This window comes from Anopheles stephensi, chromosome 2 (assembly GCF_013141755.1).
Source record: "Anopheles stephensi strain Indian chromosome 2, UCI_ANSTEP_V1.0, whole genome shotgun sequence".
NCBI classification, from domain to species: domain Eukaryota; kingdom Metazoa; phylum Arthropoda; class Insecta; order Diptera; family Culicidae; genus Anopheles; species Anopheles stephensi.
This window is the reverse complement of record NC_050202.1, coordinates 83,490,306-83,516,584: the sequence shown is the minus strand read 5'-3', so window position 1 is coordinate 83,516,584 and position 26,279 is coordinate 83,490,306. Positions and strand designations below refer to the sequence as shown.

At 48.4% G+C, this 26,279-nt stretch overlaps 1 protein-coding gene across 1 annotated transcript; it reads right to left on the bottom strand.

Moving 5' to 3' along the window:
* Window positions 1–868: 868 nt before the first annotated feature.
* Window positions 869–16,632, bottom strand: LOC118505758 (pituitary homeobox 2). Its single transcript, XM_036041975.1, has 6 exons — window positions 14,994–16,632; window positions 9,434–9,618; window positions 9,250–9,357; window positions 3,833–4,009; window positions 3,482–3,587; window positions 869–2,677 (listed from the first exon to the last, which is right to left on the bottom strand). Exons 1-6 carry the CDS (start codon window positions 15,397–15,399, stop codon window positions 2,571–2,573), a joined length of 1,089 nt encoding a protein of 362 aa, XP_035897868.1. The 5' UTR covers window positions 15,400–16,632; the 3' UTR covers window positions 869–2,570.
* Between the last annotated feature and the right edge of the window lie 9,647 nt (window positions 16,633–26,279).

The window sequence follows — 26,279 nt, the reverse complement described above, 5'->3', positions numbered from 1 at the left end:
AGACTCACCAGGCTCTGGTGGGCTGGACACGTCATGGGAATGACACCGGACGACCCAGCCCGTAAAGTCTTTTTATGCCGTCCACACGGACACGGACAGAGGGATGGCGTTGATGCGCCCGCCAGAACGGCCGGGATTACGGATTGGCAGACGACGGCGCTGAACCGTGAGCGGTATCGAGGTTGTTGCAGCAGGCCAAGACCGCAAAGCGGTTGTAGCGCCTGTTAAGTAAGTAAGCAAACAGTAACAGAATATCCGTTTTTCTTCTTGTTAAACTAGGATGCGTAATTCTGCTTAGTCCTAAATGAGATGGACAGATTGTCAAACCCTTTCCTCGGTAGCTCGGTGTTCTGCCGCGGGTCCTCTACGACTCATGCCGAATCAATGCCACGGCTAGGATGCCTGCTTCACCAAAGTTGCTGAAATTGCTGATTGAGGTTTCCTAACAGACTATGAGAAAGGTCTCTTGGTAGGCAAGCACCTTGGACTATGAAGTCTCTTGGAAATGAACAACAAGACCTCTTGGTAGAGGTGGCTGTTCAGACAGCAAGGACTTGGACCACGAGGCATTCTCGAGTACAAGGTTGTTGGTAGAAGAGGCATTATCGGCGAGGGCTAACAAGTTCCCCTTGGTGAATAAGGTTCCTTCGAATACGAGGATTCCTGGTAGAAGAGTCCCCCTAAATGACGAGATTTTGGACCTCTAAAGACTTGTCGGATGAATCCACCAGGGATGTGTTACACTACATAATATACTCACCTCCTAAATAATCGCATACTATAGTACTGCATATGTTGATTTGCGAGCCAAATTGCATACTTTATGGCGTGATGCGGCACACGAAAACAAAACCATACCCCGTGTTGCTTTTGACGGTTGTATTAATTTTAATGTTTCTTATAATATTTACATCTACATAAAATTCAAACGCTTTGTTGGATTTGTTTTCTTTGCTCTTGTGTTTGAGTTTTTGCTTTCCTGTTCCTGTTTGTGGCTTGTGTTTTTACCCTTCCGTACCCGACATTTTTCGCTCTCTAGCAGCAGTGTTATATAGCAGCGCAGCCCCGGTTTAGTTAGAGTTTATTCTTCTGTGTATCCTTAATATTCCTTACTACGCGTATAGTTTCTATGTACAAGTGTGCACACGACGCTCGATGCACGCCCAAAGTGTCACCAACACCGATCCAAGTGATCCTTGCTTGTCTAAGTCTGTTTGACATATTAGAGCAAAATACCACGACTACTACTAGCAGTAGTACTCCGACCAGTGTCCGACCTGCGTTTGGCTGTGTGTTCTTCCCTAAACGTGCGGTGCGTTCTTCTCCGTGCTTTGTTCGGGGGTTTCTTTTTTGTGTTTAGTAAATAAAATAATTTAGCTATGTTTGTTTTGTCATACTTTTTGTTTTCCTTTTAGTCGAATGTCAAATGTCACACTCGAAGATGAAAGGGGTTTTATTGATTTGTTTCTTCCTCGCATCCTCCACAGCAAAACCTTTCCGAACTGAGCGCGTTGTGTGTCGGAGTGAGTGTGTGTGTATGTGTGTGTGTGTGTTTTAAGTACGATTTGCTTATGTACGTTAGAAAAAATGTCAACCTCGTTTGAGCGAGGTATGTGTGAAAAGAATGGAGTGGAGCTTACGACTAGAGATCCCCCGGACACGCGGAGGATCCATTGCTCCGTTACTGCCGAGTGCCGAAAAAGGGGAGGTGTCCTTGCTGCTGTCCGGGTAAGGATAATGTTTTGATTTTCATAGGATGCATTTATACGTTAGTACTTAATTCCTTCTGTTCTCGCTTCACAGCAGCATCAGCAAAGCCCTTTCCGCCATTTTTGTTTGTTTGTTGCAGACGCCCTCTCAAACGATCGACCATCAGCATCAGCCACGACCCCGATAAACGTAATGCAATGAAACGCAAATTACGGTGAATTTTATCGCATCCCAATACCCCAAAACGGAACAGGAACCGGACGGGGGAACGAGATGAGCTTAAGATGGGCGCCGTGGGAATGTGCTACCGATTTTTTTTTACATAGAGCTCCAGCACGCTTCCTATAAAACGCACCAGAAAGGCTCGTTTCGATGCACGCAGCAAATTAAATCAATTAGCATTTTCCGACCGGTCGGAGGAACGCTAAACGGTTTTCTGTTTTTAACAACCATCGGTCCAACCAGGCCCAACGAATGGTGGCCGGGGCCGATGACAAACAAAAAAAGGAAAACAGAGAGAAAACGCCATCATCAATAACAATGAAACATAAAAGTGAATTGCATCGGGTGATCCTAAAAATAATGGCCATATCCTGGTGGAGAGATCGTGGAACGTTCACCCATCAAACGAGCCTACGAATGGGGTTGGGTGGGATGCTCCCAACTGCATTGTTCGCTGCAGTTAAATGGTTTTCTCCCCCCGGTGGTCGGACCGCCCGTGCCCGGGTGTTCCTGCTGCCGTCACTGGAGTTCTGGCTGACCGGCTTAATGGCTGCCGATGGAGCGGGTATGTCTCTCTGCGCGCGCGTGTGTGTGTGTGTGTGTTTGCTACTATTTTGTATTCATTTGATCTACATTAATTATGTTTGGTATTGCAGCATCGGTGCGGACAGATTCGGATGATGGGAGCTGTTCATTCGCAGTGCCGATAAGCTTTTGTTGTACCATTCGTCCTCGGCCGTCATTCCTGGATGGTGATGGTGATGGGGAGAAAATTGCAAATGAAAAGCGCATTAAAATCGACCGAATAGAAGAAGGAGGTGATACAGCCTGCCAACGGCAAATGCAAATGGACGTGCCGGGACGCGTGTGCACGTGTTGTTATTTCCTGTTTTCGCTTTAAGAGCTACTGCCGGAATGCAGAAACGTCTTCAAGACGCCGACCGATGGAAACAGAAAAAAAAGAGGCAGAGAGAGCGAGCTAAGGAACGACAAAACACACCTCCTGTAGTGGAAGCAGTGGGAAAACATTATTGATCATTACCGCTCGGCGGAAATGACAAATTTTCCAAAGACGTGCCCCAACGTCAAAGATTGGCCAGGGCCTGACGCCTTCTGCAAACAGGGCGTCTCGCCTTCTGCTCCGGATGTGGAGACGTGCACTGCCGGGTGTGCACACTCGCTCGCTCAAACCCCGGCGTTCCTTTATTTTCGAGGTGAAAATAGCAAATTTCCTTCGGCGAAGGTGCAAGCTTTTCCGATCAAGATTTGCCCACCGAACGCGTTGGCAGCGCGGCAGCGAGGAAAGGCATTTATTTATTTATATCAAAGAATGCCATGAACGGCAGGCTGTCAGTGGCAGCGCGCCGATGGAATCGTTTCACAAGGCACACTCGATTTCACGCTCCGCAGCAAACGGTGTGTCAGTGCCCGTTTACCTGTCCAGATTACGCCGAACGGTGCCAGCAGGCCTGTCACACGCGTTTTCCGGTTGGGAAATGGGAAAATGCAGGTCGGCTGCAGAAAGCAGAAAGAAAAAAAATCAACTTACCCATGGAGTCCTGGCGTACGCCAACGGCACCCATATTGGAACCGTGCGTCATCGAGAATGGCTGCGTCATGCCCGGATAGGATGAGGCTCCCATTTGGAACAGGTCCTGGTTGATGGTTGGCGTCGGTGCGGAAAGTCAGCGGATAGTCGAACGGAACCGGAAGGGAAATGGAAGCAGCAGCAGAGAAAAAAAATGGTAAGCACAAATCAATACTCTCAATCCATAACTGCCACACACACACACATCTGATGGGCTTCAGTACGTGTGTGTGTTTGTGTGGTTGAGTTTGGTTCATTTTTGTTGTTGTTGGTGGCTTGTAGTTGCTTCTTGTAGTTCGCTTGCTACCATACCTGGGGATACCGGTTGATTGAATTTGGATGTGGATACGGTTGATAACCTCTCGAAACGCTGTAGCCCTGGATGTTGCGCATCATGCCATTGCAGGACGGTATGACCGAGGGTGCGAGCGCCTTCTGTAGCTGTTTCTCCTGCTTTCGGTACTTTGCTCTTCGATTCTGAAACCAAACCTGGTCGGTACAAAAAAGGGAGGTTAGAGAGATATCTATTAGCATAGTTATTGAGGAGATGTATTTTGAGCCGTTACGGGTACGGCCATCGATGGCACAGAATTTAGTAGCTCACAGGCACGATATACGCAGGGTTAAAGAGCAATTTAGGAATTGTTTTCCATATAAAAAACGAAAACGAAAACCAAACAATGTACGTACGCAAAATGGCGAACGTATGACATACTCCGCCTCACGGTTTCATGTCGACAGGGCGCGTGATGGTGGCCGGCATAGTTAGACGAGGGTTGTGTGTTATTGAATCGACCCTCGTTCGACTGCGTTCTCCCCTCCTATCTTGCGGTGCAAATTGTGCACGTGACTAAGCATGTGTAAGTGTGAGAATTCCCTGGCTCTGTGCCTGTTTTCGTGCTTTTGCTCTACAGCAATTTGGAGTGTGCGCTACAGCGCGATGAAGGTTGTCGTGTCTTGCAGCAGGAATGAAAACAATGATGTACCAAAGTGGAATTCATTTTGAGGCGAAAGTATGCCATTAGCTGGACTTCATCCTCGGGAAATCCTTGGAATAGTTGTAAGAGTTAATGCCGTATAACTTGGAGTGTATTGCGTGCTCGGTAAGGTACTAAGATGTTACCTCCAGCAGCAATAGCGGACGACTTGGTGTAACGAGTTCGCGAAAACGATACGCTGTTGTCGATGGTAGACTGTCGCTGCTGGTGACGTTATCCTTATTTCATTTATTTGTCGTTTTTTTCCCCCCTCAACGTATCTTATTTTCTCACTTTCTTTCTCCCGAGCAGTACGCAGCGGTACAGTGATCCACAGGCACCTTGGGCCACGCCGTACTGATAAAGATGCCGCCGTCCCTTCTGGTTTCGGGCGCGCCTCTATCTATCGTGGGTTGGACGGTGGGTTGAAGATGCTGTCTTCTATTTAAATTAAATGTGTATACCGCTATTCGAAATCATCAGCCGCGCCCGTCCGCCAGCCACCCTTCACGCGCTTCCCCAACCCATTATGCTGCCCTTGCCATCATGCTTTCGCCGAACCCCTTAGCTCTGCGTTGCGAAGACGCGCGAAATGACGAGGGCAAAGTTTTGCCAGTGCCTTTTAGCGTCTTGCCGAGCAAGGGTGCCTGTGAAGGGCTGACGGGGGCTGGTACGGGGACACGTACGCACCAGGCGTGTGCTCTCCCTGTATCTTATCCTTCCCTCGGTTTCCTTGCGTTCTGTTGCACCGAGCTCTCGTGGACACCACCAAAACCGGCGGTGTTCGGTGGTTAGTTCCGCCATTTTCCTTTCGCCACACACAAACACACACACATCCACACACAGGCAGAGAGTATGGCTTCTGTCTACGGGTCAAGGGTGGGGAAGCGGTGTTGTGGATTGGTGGAGGGTGGGTGGGTGGTCGAGTCGAAATTGAACTCGTAAATAAACTACGCGAGGGAAACACACGGAACATTGGACCGAAAAGTGTCCTCGCGGGGGAAGCGAGAAGGATGCAGTGGGGATGGTGCGGAAGGGATGACGTTCGAGTCTTCTTATGGCTTTGGGGCCCCTTTTCGGTTTAGCTTGGGTTTTTCCTCCAAAGGGAAAGGAAGTATGGCCGCCGCGACCCAAGTAGGCGAAGACCTGTCGGAAACGGAATTTTGTGGAACGTCGACGGGATGAAGCGCCGTAATGGAGGAATTTCCAAGAAGGCGGAGTAATTGAATTAAGGATCCATTTGATGTTGTAGATTACACACTAACAGCAAACGGGAATGCCGCGTACTGCCTCGCACCACGCCGGCAGCCTTCCCTATATATGCTGGTAGGTAATTTTCTTGGCACTGTTCTTTTGGCCCGAAACGGCTACACGTTTCTTTCGCTCTCGGGGTTTTAGCTTGGGCGGGCATCCCTTTATCCCTACCGTCCGTGCCATGCCAGGGCACCATGGAAAAGTTCCCCTCGTCAGGGCTGGGCCACAGCCTGTTCGAACGATGTCCTTAAGATGAAGATGATGGCTACGACGACGACGATGATGATGCTTTGATGGGTTCGAAGTTTTGCCAGTTTAGGTGCTGCTAGGAGCGGCCAAGGGTTTTCTTGTATTACTTTAAACTTCAACCGCTTCGTGCGCTCCAGTGATCGTTCCGCAGAACGTATTTTTGAGATTGGGTTGCCTTTGCGCATTAGCCGTTGATGTTTTTTTCATTTCTCAGTGTTCAGTATTTTGGATTTCTTAGGAGAAGTACGAACCTTCTCTGAAGCGGAGAACTCGTGGGAGTTGGATAAGTTTCTAGCATCTAAGCACAGCTTCCAACCACGCCAAGACGATGTTAGGGATGGAATATTTATAGGGAAGTACATTTTGCTGTCATCGCAGGCGTTCTTCAACTGCTTTTTAAAAGGTTCGATTAATTTTGCGTGTGCAGGTAGGAGTGAAGGATCTGCGCGAAAGATATCTAGCAGAAGTACATTGGCTCAACGTCTTTCTGAAATAAGGGATACTGTAAAGCTGCTTCCGAGAAGCTTCTAACCCATTATAAACGTTAGTTTCCACTGCAACAAGATCCTTGCGAGTAGATTTATGTAGACTCAATTGCATTATGCCTAGAAATGTCATACCCGCAACCCGTAATGCGACGAAATGCGCCATCGTTGTTTTTTTTTTCAGACGACAATTCTTTGTTTCATGATTAGCCTGGGACTCGCTGGATAAGCGAAGAGATTCCGGTAGCTACTAATCCGATCCATCGAACCAGTATGCTAATGGATTGTGGAAAAGAAAAAGCATAAATTTGATGCATATTAAGCATCCCCGATCTAGCAAAATCCGGGCGGTAATTGGCGGTATGGGAAACACATCTTTCTGATTAGACCGATAGCGTACGGGAAGAATTTGGTTCCTCTGTCTAAGCACTGGACTTGATACGTGCGCTTGATGAAGCTGCTGCTGATGATGATGAGTTTCTATATCTACCGTTCGTCAAATTTGAGTGCGAGCCTTTCATGTCGTCCGAACCGATCGGGGTTCATACATGGACAGAACGGAGGACACTGCTGCCTGCCGGTCACGAAATACGAGACGGCACTGCCTAGAAAAGACAATCTCTACCTTTCCGGGGGCCTATCTGTGACGCGAGCTGTTAATATGCGATGAGTTAGTTTGGCTAGCTTTATTGGTTATCCCCCGCTGCTCGTCCTCACGTTAGATGCTCGACCTGGACGCTCCAGGGCATTGATTATTTTGTTGTACATCGGCGACGAAATATTCCAAAACAATGGCATCGACGGTGGATACACGGTTCTCGGTACAAAATAATTGCACCGGCATGGGCCGTTTTCATGTAGGAGCTGCATAAAAGGAACGCCAGAATACAATAATAATAAATTCACAACGTAGCTCCGGTAGACCCAGGAAGGCCCACCCCGACAGACGATTCATCCGGACGGTCGAAAAGCTTTTGCTGTTGCCCAAATTGCTTCACCAGGGCCCTATCCCCCCCCCCCCCCCCCCCCCCCCGGGCGTATCCTGATAAGGACGTATCAGAGCGAATCACAATCCAACGGTGCAGGGAGTATCCTTTATGTGGTACGGTATGGTTCCTTTCCTGGTACGGTATAGATGATTGGAGTTTGAGCACCGAAAACGAATTCAGCCGAGAGAGGCTACACAAAAATTGATCAGTGCCCGACAGCAGAAGCAAAAAAAAAAAGATGGAAACATTCGAGAGCGCTCAAGTGACGCTCCGTTGGGCAGATTCTGGCTAGATGTCCTGGGATGTGCGGTCTACACTACCGGATCAAACGCACACGACGACGATCCGATGCATACGCATTGCACAGCACAGGGTGATACACTCACTCATTGTCAACGGAGTGCCTGGCTGTGGTGTGGCTAGGCCTTTGGCACGGTCCCCCGGCAAGCAGTTAGCTCGCAAACGATTGCGCCACACGTACCGTCCCGAACGAAGATGGCGGCCAGAGCCAATGATGTTTATGTGTGTGTGTGTGCGGCGCGCATATCGTTCGAATATCTTCATTGAATTATTGATGCAATCAATAAGTATTATTTCGTCATTTGAGCATCGCTAGTCGGCGGCTAGTCGTGACTAAATTTTCCGCGTAAAACCTGACCGGGTATGTGTTTGCAGGCATGCTTTTGGGTTAAGTTTGATTGGAACGCATTGGAGGTTCTTTGGGAGGTTTTGAGGGGAGAAGTTACGGCTACTCTGTTTGAGCTAAAGCTTGTACTCCCAACGGAAGTGGAGGCAGTGACATTTGCTTTTCACAACTTCTCAAATGTCAAATGGCGCTCCTAGACCATCCGTTTACCATCACCATCACGGCTCCGTTTACCATCACCAACATATTTGTGATGGGCCTTGACAAAACTCGCTCAAATTAAACTCCTAGGAAAAGGATACCCCATTAGCGTACTTTAACTTTTTCTCTGCAAATCCTAAAACAATGTGCAGAAGCTTCCTTTTTGCACCACCAAGCTGTTTATTAAATTTCAACAGAAAGTATTACTGAGTACTGCCAAACTCCCGTTTTTTCCACCTCCCCAAACCGGCCGAATGTGTGCAGCAAGAGCACGTGAACAGAAATTCCGATATTGCTGCTGCTCGCCCATCGCCCAACCATCTTCAACGTGGGCCAATATTCTAATATCACCCGAAACGACGTCGATCGTGAATATTAATCATCCCGGCCAACGTCAACAGGACAGTCCTTACACACACACACACACACACACACACAGAGCCAGAGAAGGAAAAACTCGGTGCGCCACGCCGCCAGCAAAACAAAACTGCTGATCGCGAACGGGCAATAAAAATAGAAGGAAGTAAACGCTGAAAGTAGAACGACGTCGTAAATTAGCATAATAGATGGCACCGTAATTCCATGGTTCGCATCGGTTCTGCTGCTCGTCGGGACGCCCGCGTCTGTCTTGCTTAGTATTCGCGCCCCCCCCCTCCCCCCGCGCACCGACAACAACGACGGGTACGTCACAGTGACGGTATGCCTGGCCCATGTCTTCGATTGTTGCCGTGTCAAGTTTGAATGAAAATTTCAATTTTCACTTTCGCCAATTAGCATACCAAATTCTGTCTCTGTGCCTCTGTGTGTGTGTGTGTGTGCCTGAGCCTAAGCGTGATAGTGTACTGTACCCGAATGTGTGTGCACACGCAAACCGAGCACACCGGAAACAGTCACCGGACAACAGTTACTTCGCCACCACGGTACTAACCTGTATCCTGGCTTCGTTCAGCTTAGTGGTTCGTGCTAGTTCCTCCCTGCAGTAGATATCCGGATAGTGTGATTTCGCAAAGGCCGCCTCTAATTCTGCTAATTGTTCCTGCGGGAGCACAAGAAGCACGGGACGCGTCAGCCACTGTACAGGACAGGACACGGGAATCGCCAGTAGAGCTTACCTGAGTGAAGGTAGTTCGGTGTCGCCTTCGGGCCGGTGTCGGGCAGGATGCTGTGGTAGGCGTGTGGCCAGCATGCTGAGGCAACCCTGAGATGCCACTTCCGGGTGACGAAATGCCACCCGGCACCGAGGAACCGAGCGGGCCACTGTTGGGTTCGGGTTTTAGTTTTTTAAATGCACCTTCCGCTGTTTTTTGGACGTGGACCGGGCGATGGTGTGTAGTTGTACCATGCAAAAGGAAATTATCAGATTTAGAATGCATCTTTTTTTTGTGCCTGCTAAAGGAGAGTTGAGGACACATTGGGAAGACAAGCGGGACAGACCGCATCATGATACATCGGTACACACAGATGCACTGATATAGCGTTCGGAGTAGGATGGCCGTTGTAGATAAGGAAAGGATAAGTGAAAAGTGTAACCAGAACGAAGGGGCCTTCCCCTTAGGCGCTAGCAGCGGGAAGGGCTCGAAGTGATGTGATGGAAGAGTCAAGTGTATTTTCTATTTGCAAAACCCACAGGACATCACTTCAGTTGCACAGGCCAACCCTCGGCAGGGACCGAGTCCCCGTAGCCTTTAAATTTGTCATCAAGATCAGAAGGGCTTCACTCAACGAGAAGCGCAGGAAATGGATTAATAATAGAGGTACCATATGTATCATAAATAATAAATGGGTACGTATCTGGACCATTCGCCGCATTGATAGAAGGAGATCCGCTGTTGAGCAGCATCTGATGAAGATGGTTGATCGATAAGATAGCGTGTTTTAAAATTGGACATAAAACCGCTGCTTCAATCGTATCACTTTCCATTTTCCAACAATAGTTTCGGACTTTTTTTTTTGTGATCGGGCGTTGGGTTTACTAGCCGCCGAATAGTGTGTGTCCTCCAGTTCGGCACACAATGTTGCCATCCAATGGTGGAACCACCTTAAACGGTCCACGTACCTACGATTATTCTAATTAGCTGGTAAACGCAAAAAAGTGCCGATTTACCGTCGGTAAATAGTTTGCCAAAACCGCCCGGCGTGTCGTCACCGGCGGTTATCACAATTTGATTTGAGGCATCTGTCGACCGAGAGAGAGAGAGCGAGAGAGCGAGAGAGCGCGCATGAATGTGTAGGGCACTCAGGACACTCTACCACTAGCGGGCCGATAAACGCTTCGACCAACATCATGTACAAACCGCACGAACACTATCACGCAGCACCGCCATAATCGCACTAAGCGTGGCCATCTCGAAAGAATAAAAAATGGCCTCCACTAAACATCCGACGTCAGTAGTAGTCACACGGGGGCTGGAAAAACAATACACACTCGGGCACAAAAAGGCAGCTGTGTGATGGTACGGACAGGCAGGAGATCGGTGCCGTTTAGTTTAGCGGTGAAGTTCACCACGATCACACGGATCACACATACGAGGGAACGCACGCTCACACTCACGTAGCCGTTCAACGAAATCGAGCCATATAATGAGCCGATAAATTGGTGGTATCCATTTAAATAATACTAATTAATAAATTGATTGTAATTAAATTGATAATTATAGAGCCGATAATTACAAAGTAATGGGCTAAACCTAAATTCAATACCGGGATCGCTTGCGGGACACACACACACACAAACACGCACACGAATCGATATATAGGCACACAAAAACGAGCTCATAGACATTTTGGCCGTTGTTAGTCAGAATTGGACGAGATTGGACGGAGCTGTCTCGCACAGGACATTGTTTTACGGCGCTACGAAAAGGGGACGCTTTTTTCGACTTATTTTCTGCGAAATCGAGGCAAATCTCGTACTACCGTACAACCAATGTGTGGCCACATAAGCTGTCAAACGATGATGTACAATCGATTTACGGCCAAGAGTGTCCACATCAAAGACTGAAGCTGTGCTATCCTAACCCGTAAAGATCCTTGCAGCATTTTACGGGATAATATTGGAGGACGATTTGTTTTTGGAAAGGTGTTGTGCGAATTGCATACATTTAGGCGGACGTTTGCTTAAAGCTGGTTCTAAGGTACCAGCCCTGGCTTAAATAATTTGTAAAGGGCTGTCTTTATCGTGCAGTCATGCATTTCATACATTATATGATTAAAGCATCGTTACCTATCGGTTTCCCGACTAAGCATGGCACAATCACCTTCTGTATAGGGCCGGTTGCTTCAAACACTTTACGTAAAAGTCAACGAGTAGCGAGTGGTTCTCGTGAATTCCGAAAACCACAGAAACAAGACCCGTGCCCAACCCACAGCTTCAAAATAAAGCACTTCTGGCGTATTTTCCGCTGGGTGCAGGTTCTCTGGCTCGGAAAAGGACTGGCTCGCCCGGACTCTAAAATCAGTTTGCTCATTAGCAGATGTTGGCCGACCGGCTGGTCGTTCCACCTTTAACGATTCGTTGTTGGCATTCGACGTTCCCACAGCACGAGTGTGTGTGTGTGTGTGTGTGCTTGGAAAGTAGAACTGAGCCGGGATGGGTACGGATGAGCGAAGGGCAGAGGTGGTGCCGATGCTCCAAAACGAGTGCCTTCCATGGAAACGGTGGTGGACGAAAGGCTTTTTAGTATGCAAATGGTATAATTCCATGATGGAAATGAATAAATTATTTCGCAATGTCTACTACACACACCTCTCCCCAAACGGCTTCGGGTTTTGTTGGTTGGCGCAAAGGCTCTCGTGATGGCTGGCTGGCGCTAAAAATGCCTCCGACTGATGTACTACGATCGTGACAGACGCCGATCATGGGAGGATACATCACTCGGATGACGCGTTGGACGACAATGATTGCGGTGGATAGTGGGCCGATGTTTGGCCCGTGGTCCACCATTCCGGGATCTTCTGTCTGTCACTGCCGTCCGGGTTGACGTGAGCCTTGTAAATCAGCGTTCTCGGTGAAGTGTCCGTTTTGGGTGCAGCAGCACAGTGAAGCGAAAGGTGAAAAGATTCGAGAATCGTCACCACGCGCACCAAAACCTGTGATGTGATGTTCCCATCAACAACAACGTCATCACCAGAGTTAATGATGATAGATGCGCATAATTGTGCTGCTCTTCCTGCGTGGATGACACCCCTTAGGATGAGCTGGACATCATCAACCACGTAACTACGCAGAGTTGTGCTGGGTTTAAATAAAAGAGCGCCCGTCCCGTCCCACAATTGCCACCTGAGATCGTTGACGTTGATTTTGGACTGGGGCGCCGTTAGGTATGATCAGAATTGCCCCGAAGCTTTTGACATCCTTTCCCTTGCACCGGTGGAAGGAAGACGTATTTTAATCGGATCTGGTCAGCGGTAAGGAACCGTCGGCGGGCCGTGCCGTCTGGAAGGCACCAAGGGACACTGTATCACTCGCAGTCACCGTGCGCATTAACATAATTTACAAAAATAAATAATTCATTAATAACCGTTGTTGGTTTCGCGAATCACGCGCCGTCCACGGTCAGCGCAGAAGACCCGCCGGAGGAACTCCCCTCCAATAGGCCCAGGTGTGCCCCCAACTCCTGGTTGCCAAGGCCTGGACCGAAGCCTCAATGGAAGGAAGGAAAAGCGATTAATTAGTTAAATGACACCCACGTTTACCTTTAATTAGCCCATCTACATAATTGATACGGTGCCCGCACAACGACGCTGTAACAGTTTTTGGGGAACAGGGCGCTTCTCTTGCCGCGGGAAGAACTGTTTTAATTCCCAAGAAGGTGAGCGGGCAACGGAGCATCCCGGAGGGTCTTTTGCGGTTTACAGGGCTTTAGCGCTTGGATGCAGCATTCTGGTTGAAGATGATGCGCTAATCAAACCACAGACCGATAAGTGCTTGTCTGCCTTGTCAGGCGGAACTTCATGTCTACAGGCGCGCGGGATGTATCTCTTATCCTTTGATCGAAATCCTATTTAGTGCTGGTCGGTCGGGGCCTTCCACCCAGCGTCGTTCCCTAAAAGCCTGTCACGCTGGGCTCTAATTCTACACCAACCATATGGCCGGGTCTGGTGCTAAAACCCACTCACAGGCCCAGGAACCCGGGGTGCGGTATTCACCGTGCGCCCACCGTCCCATTCAGCCGCGAAAGAAAGCAACAATAATGAAGTGCAGCTTACGACAAGTATGTCAACACCTTTTGATTGCTCTCTAATTCCCCTTTGACTATTACTTTATTTGATGCACTCCGGGCAAGGACCCTCGCCGAGATTGACAGTTCCCGATTTCTCCCTCGGCCGTTCCTACACCGGCGGCTCCGACAAAAAAAAAAAAGAATGGAACATCAGGAGGGTTCGCTTGCAGGAGGGCAAGCCCAGCAGCCCTGCCGTGTATAGCGACGGGATCTAGTTCTTCTTCCCCTGCCGACAGTTCCGACAATCCCGGAACAGCCGGGAAGGACTCAATTGCTTTGTAATCAGCGTGTGTATGTGTACTTTGGTAAATTTTTCGGCTTTTCAATGCTAATGACCGCTCGACCGTACGAACGACAATCACCTACGGGCGTCTACAATTGCAGACCACATCCCTGGCTGGAATGCATCTTGGGCCCGGGGAACACCCCCGGGTGAAGTGTGAAGCTTAAGCGCGGGTAACATTTGTTCCGGTGTCCTCTTACCAGAAATGTAACCATTTGTTTGCACTCGTCCGTACCGGGCCTCTCGTTCGATCCCGTTCGGCCTAGGGGATGGGTTGGCTTGTCTAGTGCTTTGCATTCAACCTGTCATTATTATTGTCATCATTATAGTGCTATAATGGTAGCTGCGCGTGAAGGTGGGGTACGCGAGGGTATAATCAGCTAAGGCCGTACATCGATCGGTGTTTACTAGATGCGAGATTACATCCGAGGTTCGTTGGTTTCCGCTTTGGGGGTGAAAGTCAACGTGAAGTGTAGGAAAAATATTTATTTTATGGATTTGATAGTCACCACAGTACAAGCACTTTGCGAATGCTAGAAAAGTGTGTTAACTCGCCCTCAATTAGACTGGAGAATAGAGCAATTAGGCAAGAGGTAGTTTTAAAATCCTCCCTATTAGCAGAGGCCAGCTGTCAATAGGCCAATTCACAATGAACTTCTTGCCGACGGCATCAGCGGGTCTTTGTTAATGTCCCGTCCCGGGCAGCAACGATTCGACAGCTGTCAAAAAAACATCCAAACAATCCTCAATATCCCGCCTGGACGTGCGATTTCCAACCCGTTCCAATCATGCGTCTAATTATCTGGCCAGAGCTACCCATCATCATTGACCACCGACGGACTTTCTTTTTCACCCAAAAAAAGACACTAAACGGCTGTTGCACGGACCGTCCGTCGGTCGGAATCCTCAACCAAATCCCATTAGAAAGCTATTCTTGGCCATTTAGCGCCCGATACAGTATAATGGATGGATTATCCGGAGCCGAGCGTTCCCTTTTTGCAGCGTTAATCCAGGCCACGTGCGGGCTGAAGTGAAGATGTCAAGGGTTGTTGTGGGTCGTGTGCCGACGGTCAAAACACCGCGGTGCGATTACACCGACGGAACAGCTGCGGAACCGCAGGAGAGAGGGATGGTTTTGGGAGGACGGGGCATTTAGGCGATTCTTACCCGTAACGGAACCATTGTCCGACAACCGGTTCGGAGGTGTGTGAGCTGGCGTATGATGGTGGTGATGATCACTGATCGGCGTCCCGGCAAGCCCACCGTACAGCGCACTGAAGTCTTCCGGTGTGCTGCTACACTTCCGATGCTGCCCGATCGATTTGTCCCCGTTTGCACCGGTCGGCCCACCGACGCCACCCCGCCCGTGGTCCTGCCCGCCCAGCCCGAGCAGCCGGTTTTCGTGCGACGCGATCCCCATCAACCGATTGTCCTGCAGGGACATAAACTTACTATCCTGGCCGGCGTTGTGCTGGGACAGGTTGCCGCCGTGTGCGAGGGCCGCATGGTCGTCGAGCAGACCCTGCTGGAGCCCGAGCAGCCCGCCGACCAGATTCGGCCGCAGATCGTCCATCAGCTTCGACTGGCTGCAGGAGCCGGCGGTGGAGGTGTTAAAGTTCAGCTGCCGGCTGAAGATGGCCGGAAAGATGTTGAACTGCTGCGAGTCGGCGGAGACTGCGGCCGCACTGGTCGGACTGAGCCCGAGCGGTGGTGCTCCGTTCGCCGAACCGTCCGGGCCACCCCCGATACAACCAAGACCACCGACGCCGCTTCCCGGCACACTGGACGCGACTCCTCCTAGAACACCGCCGACGGGGCCGGTTCCGGCGCAGTTGGTTTTGAACTCCACCGTGGGGCCGTGGCTGTCTTGGGTGCGGGTGTGGCCGGCGTTCGACAGCGACGATGGTTCGGTGTGCTCGGCATTCACCACCGGCGCAGGCAGGCAACAGTAATCCGTCGGCAGATACAGCTTGAACGGCCACCGGGAACTAATCCGCGCACTAAGCCAACGACACACTCACTTGGAAACTCCGGACGCAGCTAGAATTGTGCCTTACCACGAGACATATCGTTCAGCACACGCACATTTCCATTTTTTTCCTTCAAGAATAGACCAACAAACTTGCACAGACTATTCCGACAACTTGAGGAACCTAGTCGGGAGATTCATTTAAGCACAACACATGCGTTCATTCTTCACGAACGAAAGGCGATTGCTAATCCTTACACAAAACACTGTAACTTGAACTATTATTTAGGCTCCAAGAGTGAACACACACACACGTTTCGTCTATTCAAGATAATCTTCCGCTTTTCTCAGTTGTTCTTGGATCGGTACGCTGACGTTGGCTATAATCACAAATTCACTGGTAGCGTTTCTGAGCAAAACACATTGGACAAGTTTCCGACACAGCTTTACACCGTTTCCATCACACGCTCTTGCTATTCACCAGTCTTCGTCCACTTGGCCAGTCGCGGGCACCTAGTTCGCGCGTGGGGCACACATTCGCCTGTCCACCAAAGGGGGGCCTAGGTGCGCGCTGTTACGTCCTGGTAGTTGTCGGATGTTTGTCGCCTTGGCACAAGTGCGGTGGCACATCTGTCTGTTGCGACTGTGAAATGGAAATGCTTGAAAGTAACAAAATTAATATCATCTGATGGTCCCCTCTCGACGGAGTACCGGATCTGGCTGGCCCGACGGGTTTCGATTGCTCCGAGTTGTGCGCTCACCCTATAGCCTCGCCCCGTAGTCGTCGCCAATGCTCGCTGTGTACGGGCGCGAAATGCCGTGCCAAGGTCCTTTTCGCGCGAGGTAATACTCGTCGGCCGAAGGGGCGGAAACTGGTGGTGGCTGGCGGAGGGGATTCTATCAACTGTGCAATTTCACGGTACTTCAGCGGGATGCGGGTGTGTGTGTGTGTGTGTGTAGGTAGCAGTGTTGCCAAAACTCGTTCTTCCTACAACGTGCGAGGGTGAGCTAGACGTGATGTGCGGGAAAATAGGGAGAGAGAGAGATAACGATGTCCTTTATACTTACGATCCTGTCCGTACGCCAACGTGAGTGAGAAAACAGGACACCCTTTTTCCATATTCCCGAACGGAGCAGTGTGCGCATGTCCGTAGGTTTGCTGGTCGTACGAGGCTCGTTGTCAAGACAAAGCAGGACAAACGCACATCCTTCGGCAAGATGCTTTGCGTAGACAATGTGGCCAAAAAAAATTGACCAATCATTTCGAGCTAATGTGTTTCGGTGCACGTTTCTACGGCAACGGCATAGTTCGCCGGTGGTTGAACAGAGACCACTATCGTGCCCGTTCTTTCCCAGTTCCAAGAGACAGGATTCTGATGTGTTGCTCCTTCCTGCTCTGGTACTTTGGTCGCGCTCGTATCGTTGTGTGGGTGCACCGCGACTTCGGATGAAGTTGTGTTCGGCGGGATACACAGCAAAAGCTGACTTTCGCCATTGTGGGATGCGTGTCGGGACGGGAGCAGCACCAGCAACAAAATGGTTGTCCATACTTTGCCCCACGGGCAAGGATTCGCTCGTGATATCTTCGGACACACCGGGGTCGGAATGGGGTCAGATGACCGGGGATGAAGTTGTAGTTTCATTTTATCGTACCGTACCTTTTGCCCCTCCCCCCCCCCCCCCCCGACTGTGGCGGATGTCTTTGTTTTGGAGGCGACCGGGAGATCTGGAGATATACCTTTCATGGTTGCGAGCCCCAACAGTCGGCCATCTGGCCATCTGGGAATCATCGAGCTGCTGGGCGGCTGAAGTTGATTGGAAAAGAACAACATTCCGGGGATTGTTTCGGTGAGTTGTTGGTTGTTTTTTTTTTTGTTGTGTGCTTTTATTCGTCGTTGTTTATTTACCCTCTTGCATGATGGTGGGCCAGATACTTGGGAGGCTTGTTGTTGTAGTTGCGTTTGCTTGTTGGCTGTTGCAGGGATGTATTTAAATAAATTGGAAACAAACTCTTCGCCGTGGCAGGGGTTTTTGATACTTGGCCGTGATTTGGCGCGAAAATATTATATAAAAATTGAGCTTTAGGAAAATATTTTCATGGAGAATCTACTTATTTTAAAGGGAAGCTTTTCATCAGCTAAAATCCCCACAACTAACTTTCCCTAGTTCGCCCAATCAAACCATTACGGCACGGCAAGCGACAATCGATTGATCCCTTTTCAGTCCGATCTGTTTCACTTTAAAGCTAGCCCGGCTGTTGCCGGTGGATGACATTTGTGGAAATAAAGTTTAGCAAATGTAATTATGTTCGCTATGCTACTCTGCCAGGCCACAGGTAGGCAGGCGGAAGGACGTACGGAGTTTTTGACTATCGGAGTCGAATCTTGTCCCAACCTGACCAGAGCAAATCAATTTATCATGATACACGTATCCGACTGAATGAAGGGGGGAGAAGAAATCATTCGTCGATAAAATTCGATGGATTCGATGGAACGGGCTGCTTTAATGCGAACTGAGAACGGTTTGGTGACAAGTTGTTAAGAATTTTTTAAACGTTTCGTAACGACGATTCTTCCGAAGGCTGGCTGTCATTCACATTGCATACTGTTAGGCGCACAGAAATTAGAACTGTTTTAGAGGGGTTTTTTTTCTCACACCACATAAAAAAAACGTTCCTGCTTGAACACATCCTAATCATGTGTGAATTCGTGTCCTATTGAAGTGACTTTTTTACTTTTACAGTTCAGCTGCAGGCGGTAGGATGGAAATAATTCTTTATCCTAATTGGAGGGCGTTTTTCGAGGGCAAACTAATGACACGTGCGCTCACTTACTGTGTGTCACAATATTTACACTTCCGGTTTGGGTTCCGTTCTCGCTAATTATCGTGAGCACCACCACACATTGGGTAGGTAGGCCCAAACCCTCTTTCTAAGGCGGAGCAGATCGGGCGTTGCATTTTGTGAAGGTTTTTCCTGTTTTTTTTTTAACAGTCAAGAGTTAATAATACACACTCGCCAAATGGCCACATACGGGGAAAATAAGCTTTATAACTTTTTTCTTCGCTACATGTTTGACCTTCCCCTTTTAGCGTTCTGTCTGACACCTTTTTGTTGTCACAATCTCGGGCGAATTGTTCTGACACGTGGCCTCGGTACGCCTGGGCCACCGACTTGATGTTGCTTTATTTAGGCCACATGAGCGAACAGCCAGGAGCCATAAAGAAATCCGTTCCGATGATGCTCGGGCAGAACAGCGTAAGGGACACAATCTTTCAACAGAAAAGCCACACACCAAGGACGCTGCGAACTCCGGTGGCCAAAGTGTCAAGTAGCAAACCCCGAAATGCATTAGGGACGACTTGACACACCGCAGCGGGACACAGATGAGCGCGAAAGGGCGCAAAGGGATGAAAATAGAAAGCATTTTTCGTGTTAGTACCCGGTGAGTGGTTTACGGGAAAAGAGGAAAAGCACACACTTGCCGGCAACACAAAAAAATCCTCGCACATCCATCTTAAATGGTGAAGAAACAACAGAAGCACCAAACAAGTAAGTGAAGGAATAAGCAACAGCAAAAAAGAAAAACTGAAAACACCAGCGTAAGAACTAACGATTCCGGGCTGGTAATGCACGGTAATGCACTAAACCAAATCTAATTGCTGAACTCTCTTCTCCCGTTTTGTTGCGGATCAAACGAGCAGAGCGTGTGTGTGTGTGTGTGAGTAGTGTCCTGTCCCGGAATCGAGCCATCCCGCCGCAGCTCGTCGTGTGGGTGGTTTTGTCCAAAAAATGGGGAAATAAACTTTGGGCAAATTACTTAAACATAAAACAAAACCATCAAAAGTTGGCTTTTTTCGGTTGTGAGGTTTTTTGTTTCTGTTGGTTTCAACCTTATTCTTCGACCTCGGAATCGTCCCCGGAATGTGCCCTATCCTGTGTACTATAACGCCTAGCGCACAAGCACATATCAAACACAAGCTGGAGAGGAAATAAAAACATACACACACATCTCCAAGTTATCGAGAACCAGTACCAGTACAGAGTGTGTCTCCTGGTTGTCGGTGGTAAAGTAAACGTAAACTTACTTCAAAGGAAGCTCTGTGTGGATCGCTGTGTTGCTCGACGACTCCATCATGCCGAGGTCCTTTAGATCGTTCCTTTGACGGTTTGGGAAACGATTGCCCGTCCAATGCTTGTAGGTGGGTGCGCGTGTACGTTATAGGCAACAAAGACACGAGGCAAAAAGGCTAAAATTGAAGCTCGTTTTTTTCCCTGTTCACGAACCACAGCGGGTTAAAAATCTTCCTGATTCTAAGAAAACATTGTTCTGTCTCTGTGATCGGGCATAGTTTAATGGGTTTAGTATATAAAGCAAAGAAAAATACTGTTACTGCTTAAGATTGTATTTTTACATAGCTGAATTCAGTTGCATGAATAGTGATGCCATTAGATTACTCGTCAACAATACGGTAGGGTCTATGTTCAAAACTCGCTGCGGACACTTGTGGTGAGCTCAACTACTACTTCAAACTATGTGCAAACTGAATCAGAATGAGTGAATGACTTAAATCTTAGCAACGAATTAGATGATTTAAATCATCACGAAGAGTTATTTCAACTCACATTTGATTTAACTCTCCGTGTCGACTAACCACTCACTCACCTCGTTTTTATTCACTAGAGAGTTGAATATCGTATTGGCCTATCGCGAGTTCATTCCGATGCTCATTAACATTTTTTTGCTTGATTAACATTTTGCAATGCATTAACAAAGTTTTGCCCAAAGATCGCTTCGATATCATATAATCACTCACGAGCAGTATAGTTGAAAATTTTAGTGCGGCCGTACAAACGGGCGAAAGATCTACATAGTCCCTTTTAAAATATTTTTTTTTGAACAATCTATCCTTACGGCTCGTTACCGTATTGTATTTTCTTAAATCATCGTGTGATCGTGAACAATGGAATATGCCAATACGATATTAAACTCTCTAGTGAGTTGAGTAGTGAGAATGAGAAAAAACGAGGTGAGTGAGTAAAAACGAGGTGAGTGAATTAAAACGAGGTGAGTGATTTAAAACGAGGTGAGTGAGTGGTTAGTCGGCACGGAGAGTTAAATCACCAATGAGTTATTTAACTCACGAGTGAGTTAAAACGCAGTTAGTGAGTGGCTAGTCGGCATGGAGAGATAAACTCTTGAACTCTATTCTTGAAGAATAAATAAATTCAAGAGTGAGATGTAACTCACTATTATAACTCATTCACTCTGATTTAATTCACGTTACTGAGTGGTTATTCCCATCACTACTTCAAACCAAAAAAAGAAGAGGAAAGGAATAGTGGCATAGAAAAGGATAAAGCCAGCGCTTAGAAGGAAGAAGAGACTTATTTTTATAGATAAGATAATTACCACAGAAAAAGAATTCTCCATCAGCTTCAACTATCCAATTCTACTGATTTCAATTTTCCCAGCGAGCATAACCTTCTTCTATAAATATTCGCGAAAACCCCATCCAAAATCCTCTACGAGTGCCCGAAAATGCCACGAATCGATTATGAATTTTCGAAAATCGTGTTCCACAGATCCTTCATCCATTTGGATCGCCCATCGCACTGTGTTTTTCTTAACGAGAGACCGACCCCAAACCAACACACGAACTCCCCACACATCCAGAAGCAATCCACTCACCCAACCAACCAGCAAACCCAACCAACCAACCACCCAATCCAGTCCCTTTAAAACAGCAAGAGAGCGATTGTATATTTTATGCGGGATACATTAGCCAATTTCGCGAAAACCGTTTTACGGACAGTTACTAAAACGTTTTTCCCCGAGCAGTGGGAAACGGGCTGGGAGCCGAGAGGGGCAGCGAGCTGGCGAACCGACCGAGCAAAGCAATACAGCTAGAGATGGAGCAAACAAACACAACAACAGCAGCAGCAGCAGCAACAGCAACAACAAAAAAAGTCGTAAACGATCGTAATTAAAAAAACATGATTCCTTTTATCTACGGCAAGCATAAAAAGCTTAATGTACGTGTACACTTTGCGCGCGCTCTTCTGGTTGTTTGCCGGCTGCCGGGATATGGCAAAACTCCGGTCCACCGGTCGTGTCCTGCCTACCTTTCCCGAGCGTCGCTCCACGCTTTTTCCCACCTTTTGCCACGGGCCTCCGGACTGGAGGCTTCTTTCAGTGCTGCTCAATTTCAAAATCTCTCCCTCCCACGTCCGATGGGCGTCTCGATTGACGGCGGCGGTCCCGAAACGAACGCAGCCAACCCTGTGCGGCCCTGCGGACGCAGCCGGAAAGCATGTTGATGATGATGATGATTTTTATCCGCGCTTCGCCCGCATTCTGGCTTCATTTGCCATCGTTCAATTTTCGATTTCGAGCCCACCAACCCACCCACTCACTCACTGTACCACCCGTCAACATCCATTCATTTTCCCACTCCCAACCTAGTCCGAGGGGGCGCGAGGGTTTTTCAGGGATAAATTATTGCGACTGACGGGCGGGTGGGGGGGAAGGGCGATGGGGTAACACACATCGCCTCATATGCTCGGCGCAACATTTTTAAACCATCGACGATGACGAAAAAAGACGATTTAAATGTATTTTCAATAAACATTAAAAACAGGCGAAACCGTTTTCGGGACCGATGCGCTTTCGGGCGGAAAGCGTAAACACTAATAAGAGCTGAAACCCAAAATGGTGTGAGCATGAAATGTTGGAGAAGAAATGTTGTTTCAATTTTCTGTTCTCGGGGCCATTATCCTTGGGCTAAATGATTCTTTTTTCCATTTTGTGCATTATTAGTGTTTTCCGTGTTTTATATGTGACTTTAAACATATCCAGTGAGTACGGGATGTTACATGAGGTACAACGCCGCATACAGGACCCAAGGGAACAGAGTACTCATTCCCTTTGGTAAATTGAAGGGATGGATAGCTCCCAGCTAAAAGCATTCTCTTTCAGGAGCCTTTCTGGGCGGGGGGGGGGGGGGGGACTTCTCCACGGGGCGCAAGCTTCCGGAACTTCCGCCAAGTTGAGGAAATCTTTATTGTGAAGATGGAGTTGCTGAGCTTAAGGGAAAGATACTTTGTGGAAGGAGTCTTCTTCTTGGGTGACATTTGCAGAATTTTGGTCGAAACGAAAGGGAAGATTTTAAAGCGAACTTACCAAGTCGTGCGCGTTTGTGTGTGAGATTGTGCTCTTTAAAATCCTAATACAATTAAACTCTGGAGCTTACTTATAGCGTATAAGAATTGAAGTACGCTCGCTTTTGCTTTAAAAACTTTAAACAGCGTGGACTTCATCGCCAAAGTCGTCTATATCATCATACCGGCCATATTGTGCATTGCACGACGCAAACGATAATGCCAAGCTTCCTCTAGCTCAATGACGCTTTCCACCGGATACGAAGGATACGAAATATCTATCCCATACCACACACACTCCGAAACAAAGCGGGAGCGCTTGGGGATAAGAGCATGAAACTAACAATAAGCCTTCTCCTGGCTGCTGCCCAGAACCACCACTCACCAGGATTCCGGCGGTGGTGAAACCGGAAAAACAAGCTGAAATATAAAAATACAACACAAGTGGGGTAATGCTGGGTTGAGGTAGAGGAGGAGCCCGAGAGGAGGCAGGGGAGGGGGGGGGGGGACCGTTTGTGATGTGAAAATGTTTTCGCCCCGCACATCGCAAACTTTGATGCGAGAGCGTGTTTAATAATTTTTGCAGCGCACCGAGAAGAGGATGTTTAATGACTTTTTAATGGAAAGCGGGCAAAAAAGCGCATGTTTTCTATTTAGATAGATAACTGGATGATAGATACTGTGTTGCTCCGTGGTTCCTGTGCGTGCGTGTGTGTGCTCCATCGAACCCCGCAGAAGGGAAAAGGGAGGTCCTGACGAGGAAGATAACGAAAACTGTGTCTGGTTTCGTTGGTTGATGCGCTGTTCTCGTCATCTACCGGCATTCGTTTTGTTCACTCCCGGGAAGTGTTTGAGCCGTCGCCGAACGACAGAAATTGAAGAACTTCCCACAAGATTCGCGTGGAAGGAGATAGGAATTCTCATTTCGGTTGGAGTTTGTCGGATTTTCTAAAGTCAGCTCGTGCGCGATTTTCCGGTGGCATATCTGCGTATCTTCCAACTTATATCTCTTGGAATACGTGCGATGCTCAATTCTTAAAGTTCATCATCCCAGTGCTCGTACGTATGAGAGTTTTCCATTTCACGATGATATCAGTTAGGATCGTCACACACACACAGGAACGCGCCTGGAGAAAAACATTCGCTTCGTCGTACATCCTCGACCAAGGCAGGCGCCGGGTGTGGTGTGGTCGTTTTCTTTTTCCAATTTTTCGCTTCGCCTGTGATGTGTGACGTGACTTTCTGCCCACCACGGCCCGTTCTAACACGGGCGGGCTCACGGATGAATGCCCCGAGCCAGGCACGACCGGTTCGCAGGAGACGCCATATTGGGAGACGGACGAGATCCTCGTACCGCACCGATATCCTTTTTATTGAACCCAGCAGGGGGTTGTTTTTGTCCTCCGGAGCATCCAGGACCAGGGTGGAAGCGGTGGCAGGGTGGCGTCGGTCGGTCCCGATGATGAGCATAATTTCTTATGCCGGGATGAATTTCTACCATCCCGTTGCTGCGGGTCCTATTTCTTTTCCCGCTTATTTTTTGCGATTCTAGCTGGAGGCACTTTTCGGGATGTATATACTTTATACAAGTACCAACCGTTTCGAGCTCGGAGTTTGGTCTTCTTTTTGGGGGAAATCTTCTTGCTACGCTCTTTATCTTTCCAATGGGAGCCAGTTTTACAGTACTTTATTTGGATAGGCATGAAATTCTCCTCTGCCAACTGCGGTACACAATGTTTCGTTTAGGTCCCGGTTTTGGGCGTTCCGATTCTCAATCAAAATATTAATTATTCGACTGCAGCAAAACCTTTCCAAATAGTGACCGCACACTGCGCAGACACTACTCGGCACCGATCGTTCATTTAGCAGTTCCATTGAATACATGTCCAATGGTCCTGCACCGAACACTCTCCTCCTCGACAACATCAAACGGAAACTAAGCCCGCCACCGAAGGAACCGACTCAACCGACTTCGCCGGTGCGTTTGATCAGGTTGCGATAATAAGAGAGCATAATTATCGTTTTGTTTCGAATGACCGTAGGATTGTGCGTCCTGGGTGAATTAGTAATTTTGCCTGGCTTCAGTCCGGGGCCAGCGTGGTGCAACATTTCGAACTCGAATCGGGCGGCAAATAACAATGCGGCATGCAGAAGCGGACAAGGGGGTTGGGAATTGAATTCTATTTCAATTCCGACATATGTATGCCCCGAGGGCACCCAACATGGGGGTTGGTAATGGGTGGTGAATGGCAGGTTCTAAGCTGCACGACACTTTTGCCTGCCATTCGATTCTACTGCTCGATAGCGGTCCGGGCTGCCACATGTTACTACTCGGTTGGTGTGAGGACTTTAGGGATAATTGCTCGACCCAGGAAGCTGTGATATCGGGAACACAAAAGAAGGTACAGTATGATGCACCGGAAACGGGTCGATCCGAGTAAATCGTCATCCGTTCAACTGATGCGGTGCGGAAGCATTTCCGAGCCGGGTTGATTGAGTTGCTTTCGGGGTTTTTTTTTGTTTCTTTTCCCCCTAGATAGTAACAGGGACTTTCCATGCACATACCTACGAATTTGGATGTTCATTTATCATATTGATTTTGATCTGTGGAATAATTTTTATTGAGACTTTGAATTATCAGAACAAATCGATATCAATATTTTTATTCTGATGTTGTCCTAAATGTAAAATTTGGCCTAACTTTCTACCAATGTCACCATTCTTTGAGCTCTGCTCCACTTTCACTAAACTTCACCTCACTAACCTACCAGCAATAGTGACCCGAAAGCAAAGACATCCCAGGAATCGACCAAGATCTGTCACCAGCATGATGAAGAAATCGACGAAAGGTCAACCAGTCCTGGTTCGTCGCGTCACCTTTCGCTGCCGATGCAATGAGTCCCCATCCCCGATGGGTTGAAAAGACAAATCGAAGTGTTGCTTGTCATTCTTCATTTAAATTAGACACATTCAATAGGACATTACCGCTTACGAACGAGCAGAGGAAGCCAGAACCGAGGAACAGGGAATAGTGACGTCAACGACGTCGTCTCCTATTGTCATCCAGGCGATGGTTCATAAATTAACATTGCCCCCGTATACTAAGCGAGCGAGTGACAGAGAGAGCGGGAGCGAGACAAGAGCGCACACGAACACACGCTCAAACGGACGCACTGTTGGGATCCGATGGTTAGCGGCCGGAAAAACTCCCTATGAAAAGTCAACCCCCGGACGATTGTGGGTGGAGGTGTGTGCGTCCATGTCCTCGGTTTTGCCTCGCTCACTCTCACTCCCTTCACGCCGTCTCGTACGGTCGCGCTAGTGT